The sequence below is a fragment of the Pristis pectinata genome, chromosome 1 (genome assembly GCF_009764475.1).
Source record: "Pristis pectinata isolate sPriPec2 chromosome 1, sPriPec2.1.pri, whole genome shotgun sequence".
NCBI lineage: Eukaryota > Metazoa > Chordata > Chondrichthyes > Rhinopristiformes > Pristidae > Pristis > Pristis pectinata.
Window position 1 is genome coordinate 127621026 of NC_067405.1, and position 14047 is coordinate 127635072.

General features: G+C 42.7%; 1 protein-coding gene across 1 annotated transcript in view; it reads right to left on the reverse strand.

The window, feature by feature from the left end:
• sgpp1b (sphingosine-1-phosphate phosphatase 1b) overlaps positions 1 to 13746 on the reverse strand; it is a 37822-nt gene extending 24076 nt beyond the window's left edge. Inside the window, exon 1 of the mRNA XM_052012813.1 lies at positions 12572 to 13746. Within this exon, the coding sequence (XP_051868773.1) occupies positions 12572 to 13273 (702 nt within the window). The 5' untranslated portion in view covers positions 13274 to 13746. The remainder of the gene's footprint in view (positions 1 to 12571) is intronic.
• Positions 13747 to 14047: the final 301 nt, after the last annotated feature.

Here is a 14047-nt window from a genome sequence, read left to right on the forward strand (position 1 = left end):
TTGTACTGACATAGATACAACTGAGAGAAGGAAGGCCAAGAAAACTATTCCCTGAAATGACAATTTTCTAACACTGGACCTAAAAGCTAAATAGTGCAAGATTCTAAAGGCTTCAGTTTCACAGACTTTTTGTCATCTCTCAAGATAGCCCACATTCAGGAGTGAATCTTGTTTTGAAAAAACTAAATGGAAGTGGTACACTGCCAATTCCAAGTACCATTTCCAAAATGCTGTTTGGTAAGACTTCAATTATCCAATCTACAACACAGTGAGTGCTCTATGGTAAATATTAGATCAAACAAATAGTTCCTTCAAGGGTGGCCCTCAAAAAAGTAAGCTTCTACCTTTAATTGAAACAAAGTACCAGCAAGAATCTAGATATTAAGATCAGCAAGACGAAAGGGCTGGGTTTTTATACATTCATTTTCCTGTTTAAAATCATCTTTTATATTTGGATGGAAACACTCAAATGATTCTACACTGAAATGTGATACCCATTTTTAAAATTTGGTCAGAGTTCTCCTGTTCTTGATTGTATCAATTGTCTATCTGAGTCCAATTGAAGGAAAAACGTGCTACAAAAAGCAATAGGTAGATACAGAGAAACATCAGGCACTGTTTTAGTGATTGAGCAGAATCTCTGCAGTACCACCAACATGCCACACCTACACCATGATGACAACCTTGGACATGATGCTGGAGGGTAACCACTACTTATGGAAATGTACATCAGGAAGAGGTGGTTGCTGCAGGAGAGAGGAAAGAAAATGAGAATGCTGGTGTTAAGACAGCATTTTTTTAAAAAATTGCTCAAAAACAATCTCAAATAGGTTTTTTTTAAAAAAGACAATTTTAGGGGAAAAAGTGCACCTGATAACAAATAGGAACAGTTTCAAAGAAGCAGCAAGGCCACTTCCTCTTGGTTGCTGTCATTTCCAACAACTATAGGAAGCAGCATTCATACCAAACGCCACTTAGAACGGAATCCCAAAGTCTAAGGCTTTGGAGTTATGATTATCCAAAATATTAGTTTTGTATCTAACTTTTACAAACAAACATCAAGGGCAAAAATGATCACTGCTGCTCAATTTGTTCTTTACTCATTTTTCACCATTTAATACCCACTGACAGATACGAGATACTGCCTGACAACTTGCTGGCAAAATATTTGTGGCATTCACACAGTCTGCTCAATTTTAATTAGGGCAGCTAACATTTTCAATACTAATTAGAGCCACAGAGTCAGAGCTGTGCAGCACAGGCAGCAGGCCTGTCAGCTAGCCACGTTCATGCCGACCTTTTCCCCTTCTACATTATTCTCATCTGCTTGCATTAGCTTTGCATTCTTCCATGCAATCCTTGTTCAAGTGCCTGTCTATATGTCTCTTAAACACAGTAATTATATCCGACTCCACCACCTCCTCTAACAAGTTCCAGATATCATTGTGTAAAAAAACCTTCCCTTCAAATCCCCTTTAAAACTCCTTCTCACCTTAATCCTATGTCCTCTTGTTTTTGATACTCCTACCGCAAGAAAAAGATCTAGCCTACCTGTGCCTCTTATTTTTATATACCCATGTAGATGGTCCTACTAGAGAGGGAGCAACACTGGACCTCCTATTGGGAAATGAGGCAGGGTGAGTGACTGAATTGTCAGTAGGGGAGCACTTTGGAATCAGTGACCATAATTCTATTAGTTTTAAAATAGTTATGGAAAAGGATAGGACTGGCCCACAAGTTAAAATCCAAAATAGGGGCAAGTCTAATTTTGATGTTATTAGACAGGAACTTGCAAAGGTTGATTGGCAGAGGCAAGTAAAGGGACATCCAGCAAGTGGGAGGCTTTCAAAAGTGAGAAAGGGAGAGTTCAGGATAACATGCTCCTGATCGAGCAAAGGGCAAGGCTGGCAGGTTTAGGGAACCCTGGTCCACAAAGGATATTAAGGCTCTCGTCAAGAAAGAGGAGGCACGTGTCAGGTATAGGCAGAGATATTTGCATGATTGTTAGCCACGGGTGAGGTACTGGAAGTCTGGAGGGGGGCTAATGTTCTGCCCTTATTTAAGGAGCACTGCAAGAACAAGCCAAGGAACTACAGGCCAGTGAGCCTAACGTCAGTGGTGGGAAAGTTATTGCTGGGGATTCTGAGAGACAGGATCTAAATTTGACAGCATTTGAAAGGCAAGGACTGATTAGTAATAGCTTTGTACATGGGAAATGGTGTCTCATGAATAGGAGTTTTTTTTTGAGAGGTGACCGAGAGGACTGGCAAGGCAGTAGACATCGTCTACATGGCCTTTAGAAAAGCCTTTGACAAGGTCCTGATTGGTAGGCTGGTCCAGAAGGTTAGATCATATAGTCCAATGGATACAAAATTGGCTTGGTGGGAGGAGTCAGAGGGTGGTAGTGGAGGGTTATTTTGCAGATTGGAGGCCTGTGACCAGCAGTGAGCCACAGGGATTGGTGCTGGGTCTGCTGTTGTTCATCTACATTAACTATTTGGATAAGAATGTAGTAAGTTTGTAAGTTAGTAAGTTTGCAGATGACACCAAAAATTGGTGGCATAATGGACAGTGAAGGACGTCATCTAACATTATAACAGGATCTAGATCAGCTGAGAAAGTGGGCCTAGGAATGGCAGATGGAATTTAATTTGAACAAGTGCAAAGCGTTGCATTTTGGGAAGTTAAACCAGGGCAGGATTTGCACAGTAAGTGGCAGGGCCCTGGGCAGTGTTGTAGAAGAGACCAAGGGGTACAATACATAGTTCCCTGAAAATGGTGAGACACTTTAGGGTGGTGTTTGGCACAGATACCTTTATCAGTCAGGGTAGCAAGAGCAAGAATTGGGACATCATGTTTTAGCTGTACAAGATGTTGATGAGACTACACTTGGAGTAATGTACACAGTTCTAGTCACCTATCTATAGAAAGGATGCCATTAAGCTGGAAAGGGTGCAGAAACAATTTACAAGGATACTACCAAGACTGGAGGACTTGAGTTAAAAGGAGATACTGGATAGGCAATGCCTTTTTTTCTCTGGAGCGCAGGAGGCTGGATGACTTTATAGAGGTATATAAAATCACGATGGGCATAGATAGATAGTCACCACCTTCGTCCAAGTGTAGGGGAGTCTAAAACTAGAGGGCATAGGTTTAAGGTGAGAGGGGAAAGATTTTAAGTGAACCGGAGTGGCAACATTTTCCACACCGAGGGTGGTGGGCATGTGAAGCAAGCAGCCAGAGGAAGTGGTAGAAACAGGTACAATTCCAATGTTTAAAAGACATTTGGACAGGTACATGGATAGGAAAGGATGAGAGGGATGTGGGCTAAACGTACGCAAATGGGACTAACTCAGGTAGGCAACTTGGTTGGCATGGATGAGTTGGGCCAAAGGGCCTGTTTCTGGACTCTATGACTATCAATTGTTGAAAATTTCTCTCCCAATTTCCTCAGGTTCAACAAAGAAGTAATAACTTGCTTATTATGATGCAGAGGAAGCCATTCAGCCCATTAGGTCTGCTGCATTAAGCCAGCTCCAGAACAGCACTACTGTCAGTCCTATTCCCTCTTGCCTTGTATCCCTGCTACCTTACTCTCTCTCACATGCCTTCGTCTCCCCTTTGATTCATTTACTGCTCACCTACGCTAAGGAGTAATTTTGCACATCTTTGAGATGTGTAAGGAAACTGCAGCACAGAGGGATGGTGAAAACGCCAAACAGACAGCACTCAAGCCAGGATGGTACCCAGGTCTCTAGAGCTGTGACACAGCAGCAGCAAGCAGAATGGGAACAAAGGGAACAAGCTCTGGCAGATTTTAACTCAGTCTGATGAAACATCAACCTGAAATGTTAACTTTTTTTTCCCCTCTGACCTACTGAGTTTTTCCAGCATTTTCTGGTTTTAATTTCAGATCTTAAGCATCCTACATCAATGACATGAGTAAAAGAACAAAAAGCTGTACATTCAAGTTTACATATGTTACTACGTTAGGAGACTAGTTTACTATGTTCGGAGACAATCAATCCTACAAACAGGAAGTTATCATGGGGCAAAGGTTAAGTGTGGTTGAAAGTGTGGTTGAAAGTGTGCCAAAAGTGATTGGTATGAGAAAGTAATGCACTTTGGATTCCAGAATGATGAATCTGAACATTTACTGTAGCTAAAGACGGGAAAGCAGGAAAGGGATTGGGGTGGCCCCACACACCATACTAAAAGCACATGCATAGGCATTACCATAATCAAAAAGGCTAATGGCCTTAAGGTTTTAATGGCAAAAGGACTGAAATAAAGGATTATATTTCTGTTGCAGAAACCTTGGTCATGACAATGTGGTGTACAGTGTTCATTTCCTCTAGCCACCAAACCTCAGGGTGGATATACAGGACTTGCTGTATGCAGTGCAGATTCATAGAAATAAAACAATAACTTGAGGGTCAAGTTATGACAATAAATTGTTTGGGCCTCACCTTTATTGCTTTATCATCAGATTAAGTGGTAGCCTAATTGAGGAATTTAAAATAATGATTCTGTAGACCATGATTATGAGGTTAATTATATTTTTGAAGGCAAAAATTCAACAGTATTCTATTAGGCTTGGCGATGAAGGGATAGGAACCAAAGTTGGGCAAATGATGTACATACAGACTAGTCATGTACTAACTAAATGGTGGAATAATTATGGAGGGATGTGATCTACCTCTATTTCTAATTCCAATACATTCTAATTAATTTTCTTTACTTTGGTCAGATTTTCTGCCAGAACCAACATGTATCACAAAACAGCAAAAAAAAATGTTTCAGTTTGATAACCTGGAGATTTCAATGACTTTTTCTCAATTCAATCCTATTCCAATTCATTGATATTTATGGCCAGCCTTTATTTGAAATATCTTTATTGAACTAATTGAATAAGCTTTTTACAGAATCCTCAAGTATCTTGTTCTTCTTTCCCATTAGACTGGCAAACCTTATTGCTCAAGTCCTAGTGCCTTTGAATTAAAAACAGAATCACATATTGGCTGACTTCAAGTACAGGTAATTCAAGACCATGAAGAGGTACCACCAATGATGTCTGCAAAATCCACTGGCAGCATAAGCAAACCAATGTTAGCACCCTCTTCCATGCCATTTCTTTTATCTTACCCACTAACTACCCATTAGAGCTATCTCACATCTGTTCCTTTCAAAAAGGCATTTCATTTACTACTAGCTCTGTCTCTTTTGCTGATTGAAACATTCCTTATCACCAATGTTTACTCTCTTGCAGATTGAGCTATGCCTTGAATGGTATCCTTGTACTAATTGTCTCCAATTCTGTTGCAAACGTCACTTGTTTCAGCAACATGCCCTTTAGAAATTTTAACCACTCCTTTTTTCTCTCTCACAATCACAGTTCTGGACCTACTTGATTTGATTCAACTGCCACCCTTCATGAGGAGGTTCCTGATATGAGTCAACATAGTTGTTCTGAACCAGGCTACGTCTGTTTTAAAACAACAAGTCTTGGTTAATGCCCTGACTTTCAAATGCTGCAAGTTTTAAATGTAATCCTACTAAGCATACTATTTGCAGTTAGCACTATTTTTGATCTTAAATGATCATTTTACTTTGCTTCTCAATCTCATTTTAATAGTTAATATACAATGTATTTGCTATAACAATCTGCATCACTGTTCCTTTGTAAAAATGACAGTAAAATAATGACAAATCAGGAACACTTTTAAAATAGGCTTATACATTTATACATACATCATACGTAAGCCTGACACCAGACACCCAAAACTGAAACTTGACTTTCAGTTCTGCCAGGGGAAAAGATTACCAGACAATCAGCGGAATAGATTCAAGGCTGTCCTCAAATCCTTCTTGGAAAATAAATGCAACATTCCCATTGATTCCTAGAAATCCCTGGCCCATGTTGTGGTGCCAGAGTAGTGCCAGTGGTGGAAGAGCATTTGGATTGGCATTGAAAGCTTTCATACAATACAAAGTTCTCAGATGACTCATGCCAGGAAGATCTGGAATTTGATGCCTAATCTATATGTACCATGCTGCCATAAATCAGAGTAGCTCCAGGAATATACTTAACGTCCTTAGGTTAGGAATTGGACAGAAAAAAACAACACATGTAATTGCTCAGGATCTGTTTTCAGTGACCCTGCTTTAAACAAAAGTATATACATGCGGATGATAGCAAGTACATACAGTGGCATGCAAAAGTTTGGGCACCCCTGGTCAAAATTTCTTTTACTGTGAATAGTTAAGTGAGCAGAAGATGAACTGTCAAAGTTAAAGATGAAACATTCTTTTCAACATTTTAAGCAAGATTAGTGTATTATTTTTGTTTTGTACAATTTTAGAGTGAAAAAAAGAAAGGAGCACCATGCAAAAGTTTGGGCACCCCAAGAGATTTGAGCTCTCAGATAACTTTTACCAAGGTCTCAGACCTTCATTAGCTTGTTAGGGCTATGGCTTGTTCACAGTCATCGTTAGGAAAGGCCAGGTGATACAAATTTCAAAGCTTTATAATAAATACCCTGACTCCTCAAACCTTGTCCCAACAATCAGCAGCCATGGGCTCCTCTAAGCAGCTGCCTCACACTCTGAAAATTAAAATAAATGATGCCCACAAAGCAGGAGAAGGCTATAAGAAGATAGTAAAGTGTTTTCAGGTAGCCATTCCTCAGTTTGTAATGTAATTAAGAAATGGCAGTTAACAGGAATGGTGGAGGTGAAGTTGAGGTCTGGAAGACCAAGGAAACTTTCCGAGAGAATTGCTCTTAGGATTGCTAGAAAGGCAAATCAAAACCCCCGTTTGACTGCAAAAGACCTTCAGGAAGATTTAGCAGACTCTGGAGTGGTGGTGCACTGTTCTACTGTGCAGCAACACCTGCACAAATATGACCTTCATGGAAGAGTCATCAGAAGAAAACATTTCCTGCGTTCTCACCACAAAATTCAGCGTCAGAAATTTGCAAAGGAACATTTAAACAAGTCTGATGCATTTTGGAAACAAGTCCTGTGTACTGATGAAGTTAAAATAGAACTTTTTAGCTGCAATGAACAAAGCTATGTTTGGAGAAAAAAGGGTGCAGAATTTCATGAAAAGAACACCTCTCCAACTGTTAAGCACGGGTATGGATCAATCGTGCTTTGGGCTTGTGTTGCAGCCAGTGGCACAGGGAACATTTCACTGGTAGAGGGAAGAATGAATTCAGTTAAATACCAGCAGATTCTGGAAGCAAACATCACACCGTCTGTAAAAAAAAGCTGAAGATGAAAAGAGGATGGCTTCTACAACAGGATAACAATCCTTAACCCACCTCAAAATCCACAATGGACTACTTCAAGAGGCACAAGCTGAAGGTTTTGCCATGGCCCTCACAGTCCCCCGACCTAAACATCATCGAAAATCTGTGGATAGATCTCAAAAGAGCAGTGCATGCAAGACGGCCCAATAATCTCACAGAACTAGAAGCCTTTTGCAAGGAAGAATGGGTGAAAATCCCCCAAACAAGAATTGAAAGACTCTGAGCTGGCTACAGAAAGCATTTACAAGCTGTGATACTTGCCAAAGGGGATGTTACTAAGTAATGACCATGCAGGGTGCCCAAACTTTTGCTTCGGGCCCTTTTCCTTTTTTGTTATTTTGGAACTGTAAAAGATGGAAATAAAAAAGTAATCTTGCTTAAAATATTAAAGAAATGTGTCATCTTTAACTTTATGCCTTTTGGAAATCAGATCATCTTTTTACTCGCTTAGCTATTCACAGTAACAGAAATTTTGACCAGGGGTGCCCAAACTTTTGCATGCCACTGTATACAGGATTGGGCACATTTGAGCTCATGGTCAAACAGCTTGTCAACACTTGCCTAGCCTCAAAAATGATTACATGGACCTTACCTCCACCTAAATCCAACCAGTCCGGTCAAGAAGTAGAAAAATCTAATCCAAGTGCAGCAAATCTCACTTGAACACATCTTTGTTGTTGTACACTAAGTACAGCACAAAAATATTCTGTGTTAAGATTTACAAGAGTCAGACCGCATTTGGAATGTTGTGAGCAATTTTTTCCTTATCTAAGGAAAGATGTGCTGGCCCTGCAGGGGGTCCAGTGGAGGCTCACAAGAATGATTCTGGGATCTAAAGTCTTAACATATGAGGAGATTCGAAGGCCCGGGCCTGTACTTAGATTTCAGAAGGATGATTGGGGATAGGGGTTGGATCTCATTGATACCTATCGAATACCGAAAGGCCTGGATCGAGTGAACGTGGAGAGGATATTTCCATTAACAGATGAGTATAGCACAGCCTTGAAATAAAGGGACATCCCTTTAGAACTGAGAGGAGGAGGTATTTCTTCAGCCAGAGGGTAGTGAATCTGTGGAATTCGTTGCCACAGAGCATTTGTCATTGTGTGTATTTAAGGCAGAAATTGATTGGTTCTTGATTGGTAAGGGGATTAAGAGTTACAGGGAGAAGGCAGGAGATGGGGTTGAAAAAAAATTCAGCCATGACTGAATAGTGAGCAGACTCGATGGGCCAAATACCCTAATTCTGCCCCTTCATCTCATGGTCTAATTTCTGATGTTAAAGACATTTTTAATTGCATGTGGAGAGCCTCAACAACTAATACACTTTTAATTCTTGAATGGCAATATATAGCAACATAAAGTTAACTGTAATGTGAACAATTTTGAAAAACATCAGCAATCTAGCACACTTACAGATCACAACACATATTTCTTCCAAGATTCAAATTTAGCTTCCAGTTAACCCAGTACTTGCAGATACACACCAGTATCTTCACACTGCCTCGGTAAAGCAGCCAACATAATCAAAGACCCCACCTATCCCAGATATTCTATCTCCACCCCCCCTCCCATCAGGTAGAAGATGCAAAAGCATGAAAGCACATACCACCAGGCTCAAGGACAGCTTCTATCCCACCGTTATAAAACTATTGAACAATCACCCAGTACGATAAGGTGACCTCACAATCTACCTCATTATGGCCTTGCACTTTTATTGCCTGCACCTTCTCTGCAACTTTAACACTTTATTCTGCATTCTGTTATTGTTTTCCCTTGTACTACCTCAAAGCACTATCGAAATGAAATGATCTGTATGGATGGCATGCAAAACAAAGCTTTTCACTGTACCTTGGTACATGTGACAAGAATAAAACAATTTCATAGAGGACAAAAACTTCAATACATTAGTCCCAAACTGTTGTGATAACCCAACTTATTTTCCACTTCTCCCATCAAAACATTGAACCATCCTCTAGACCTGCAGTAGTTTCTATTTAATCCAAGTTTTTGAATTATACTGCAGTAAAAGTCTGGCATGCTTAGGCCTTCAGTCATGCTGGACTAATAGGTTTTTCATACAATTGGACGTTATGCTATTAACATTCCCACATACTTTTAAGTTATGTTACACAGGAGATTAATAAATTTCGCAGTGAATCCAGCAAGTTACAAGAGAATGTGGGAAACAAGGCCCCGGTGAGTTTAAAGGGAGCAAGGGAACTAGGTCCCTGGCAAGTGGACTGGGAGTATGGCAAACATCACATGGTGACTTGCACAATTACTGTGCATGGCCTGACAGTGAAGAATGTTCAAAAATCGCACATGCTTCAGCCTTCCCCCAGCTGAGAAACACTGCTTCCAACCACCAAGATATGATGACATCATCTACCAGAAAATTCATTCTTCTACATGGAATATTTCACGCACCATAATAAACTAAGCAGTGCTTTATCTGAGACCGTTGGCAGAAATTTAAACAGGGAATTTGAACTTTTTAAAACAACAGAGTTAAACACCACCATTCTGCCTACACGTTTCTATCACAAAGAGGATAAATGTTGCTGCAGCATTCATCTGATTAGAATGGCTCCTTCTGCACGGGTGTGAGTGTGTCTCTGTGTGTAATCCAATTACTTTGTAAGCAGATGGCAGTAAATGAGTAATGATGAAGTTTACGCAAGTCTGAGACATGCATGTTACAAGACAACTCAGTCAATAATTCCAGAAGCAGTGTTGGGAAGAGACAACTTCTCATGCTATTCCATATACTTTCTTTAAAAGTTCATTTCACATGGTACACCTGATAAAGATAATTTAACTTTGTTAATTGGTTATATACAGTAAACATGCAATAAAATGGTACCTGCCAGACTTTGGTGATGCCCAACCAGCACGTTCTCCGAACTATTGGATATTACTCATAGCAATACACCAACACACTTTTAATTCAGATTTTGTTTAAAATGGAGATGTTGCACATTAGTTTAATAAATTTTCCAACGAATCAGGCAAGTTTAAAGGGAGCATGTGGAAGGGGGTCTGCTGAGTCAGATGCTGAACCATTGGGATTTCCGAGAAAGGGGATAGCAGATTTTCAGAACTTTTCTGCACAATTTAAAATCCAAGGATGGGGGAGGAATTGTCAACGTTTCAGGTCAAGACTCTGCATCGTGTTAACTCTGTGCTCTCTCTCAAAACCATTAAAAAAATCAAAGAGAAGCAAGTGTAGGCAATCAGTCTCTTTCACCTTGTTGCCTCTTTCCTGCATGAACCCCATATCCTTTGATTTCCTTAATATTTAACATCTATTGAATATACTCAGTGACCGAGTCACCGCAGATCTCTTGGGCAGAGAATTCCAAAGATTCTCTACTCCTTAAGTGAATGAATTCCTTCTCATCATTGTCCTGAGTGTCCAACTCCTTATTTTCATTCTGCAACCCTTGCCTCCAGACACCCAAAATATACTTTAACCCTGACTCTACCTCATCAAGCTCTATAATAATTTTATGTTTCCATTATAGTCCCATCTCATTCTTCCAAATCTGATTATAGGACCAGTCTACTTACCCTCTTTTGTGACAAACCCACCACCACAGGAACCAAGTGGGTGAAATTTCAACACACTCCCTCAATTGCAAGTATATACTTCCTTAGGCAGGGAGGTCATATCTGTACACATGTCATTACTCTGGTAATCTTGCCAGAGAGGTCAAAGTATCATTTGCCTTTCAAACTACTTGTACCATGTACATTAACTTTTAGTGATTTGAGTTCAAGGAGAATAAGGTCCCTTGGAACTTTCACCACTTTTAATCAGTGTTTCTATCAAAATGGATGACCTCACTTTTTCCACGCTGTATTTGCCATGTGCTCACTCATTCACTCAACTTGGCCATATTCGCCCAGAGCTCCACTGCATTCTCCTCTCAATCCACAGTGCCATCCGACTTTGCATCAGCAACAAACTAGACAAATCATGCCCAAGCAGCCCCTCCCCCCTCAACAAATTGAACGCATTGATGCAGATTGTGAACACTGCGATCTATATACAACATCCTATGTTGGGTCACAGCCTCCCAACTCAAAATGGGTAAAAAAAAATTACAAAACAAATGAGCTTAACAGTAACTTAGTCATATTTTACTCACTGCACTGACACTGTAGTTGACTCATCAGTACAAGGCAGTTTTCACCTTGGAGAGACAGGAATCGTAAGGCAATGCAACCTATTAAGACTATGCCTCTATCATAACTACACATCAGCTGAGGATACACAGAATTCCAATGGCATGAACTGATGAATTTCAGATTCAAGAAGTGAGGAGGCATGCCAAAACTGAAGGTGGAAGAATATGACTAAAGCAAACATCAATGGGGTCGTGGCTCAGGTAAAATAAACCAGGGCTATGCCAAACATACCACTTGCAGGTATTAAATTATATTCAGATTAACACAGCAGTTATTGGTATTTACACCACTATAAAACCTATTCTACACTTCATCCTGTAGCAAGATACTTAAAGTGCCAATAATTGGAATCTGCTTTCTATAGGTTACAAACCAATTACAAATAATCTAATTAAACCTTGCTCAAGATAAAATAATACATACGACATATTTGCTCTCCTTTTGAAATGTTTTAAGCTTTAATGTTAGTGCTTTTGGTTCTTTGTTAATATTCAGATCTAACAAGTATGTGAGTAGTTGGTAGAAAAAAAAGATTAATTTCAATAATCAAGTGGAGGGTAAGACAAACTGGGTTTGATGGCTCCAATTTCCAGCATTACTGGGCCTTGAAGGTCAACGTGGAAGGCAGCTGTTGGAAACTGGGTTCAATTTCTCTTAAAAACCTGAGTATAGTACCAGACTCGGTACAACACCAGCTGAGTGTCAAACGTTAGTTTTAAAGCATGAAAAAAAAATCGTCATTAATTTAAATCCAACAATGATAAGAAAGTTGCCCTTGAGTGCATTTGAAAATATCCCTGCTTCATCTCAAGCACATGCACATTTTTGAACATAACTATTACCCACACCTTTTCACCTACCATCTTAGATGAATAAATGAATGAAGGTGGAAGATTACAAGTACTGGTCTTGGCAGAAGCTACACTGAAAAATAAAACGACTTCCAACTTTGCCGTCAGCATTGGTACCAATGTCAAGCAACACTCACCCACATTAAAGAACCGACATGAAAAGCCAATGGCAAAAACATTGGGTGAGTAACAAGTTAAACTAATTAGAATTACCTCCCATCTGCCGCAGGTCAAGAAGAAGAGCGAGAAGGGGATGGCGGTGCCCGACATGGCGTGAGTGGAGGGCATCCCGTACTCGGAGTCGTAGAAGACTTCCACCTTGACCACGGGAGGAGAGGAGGGTCGCGGCCAGCGGATGATATCCTTGGTGCACTGGCCCAGGTACATGACCCACACCCAGATGACGATCAGGCGGCGGCCGACGTACGGGTCGATGTTCCAGAGCCAGAAGGGGAAGAAGGTGATGTAGAAGAGCTCGTTGCCCAGCTCGGTGCCCAGGCTGAAGAGATAGTAGAGCAGCCGGTTGCGGATGATGAACTCGGCACCCGCCGCCTCCTCCTCGTTCAGCGAGTTCCTGCGCCTCGGCTTCTTCGTGGGGTCGGCGGCCGGCGGCTGTCGCTCGGCTTCTCCAGGGCTGCAGGAGGAGGAAGCGGCGGCGGAGTCGCCGCAGTGCCCGGCGGCCGGCTCGCAGGCCACGCCGTTCTTGTTCGGGGCGCCGGGGTCTCGGCGGTGCCTGGTGCCGGCCTCGCCAGCCGCCCCGGCCCCGGCCGCATGGCGGCAGCCACCGCCGCCGTTAACCAGGGGCTGGGCGGAGCGCACGGCGGCCACGCCGCACAGCTGCTGAAATTTGGCCACCCTGTGCGGGTCGTGCAAGTAGTCGACCAGCTGGCGCCAGCCGCCCGCCCGCACGCCCATCTTGAGGGGACCGGGGGGTGGCTGTGTCCCGGGGGTTAGGGAGCGCCCCGGACTTTGCTCTCGGTGGGTCGGGGGAAGCGGTCCTGGAGGCGATGCTCGGCGGCGGGGGGCAAGGGAGGGAGGGTGTCCCTGCCCCGTACGCTAGAGGGGCGGGTGGGTAACTCTAGAGAACGAGGGGGAATGTGTCCCGGAGACGGTGCCTCAGGGGGAGGGACAAGCTGTCCCAGAGACGGTCTCCCCAAGCCAGCGGATCCTGGGAGCCGCTGCGCCGCGCCTCCCGCCTTCTTATTCTCCGCTAACCGCAACCCCCGTGTCGCAGCGGCGCTGCTCCGCCCACCGGTTCCCCGCCTCCGCTGTCTGCGACCTCACTCCATCCGCGCTGACCAGAGAGGGAGGCTCGGCGTGCCCGTGCCCGCGCCCTCCTTTCCTGTCCCCACTTTTTCTCTCTCTCGCTCGTTCACGGGGCAGGCGCGCGTCCCCGGCGCCGTTGGGGGGGGGGGGACGGCGGTGCGCGCGCCCGGGCGGGGGCGCCGGGCCAGCGCGTTGTTTCCTTTCGAATGTATCCGGTGATGCTCGGAAACGTGCGGCAAAACCAAGGCCGGTAGATGCAGGCGTCGCGGCCTCTCGCTGCGCAGAGCAAAAGCGTTACCCCCACCTTGCTTGTTGTGTTACCTTAGAGGAGGTGGAGCGTTTGGTTCCACTGAAAGGGGAAATCCACCGAAAAACCAAAAAAAAGTGCGCAAAAATATAAAAAAAATAACTACTTGAAACCAC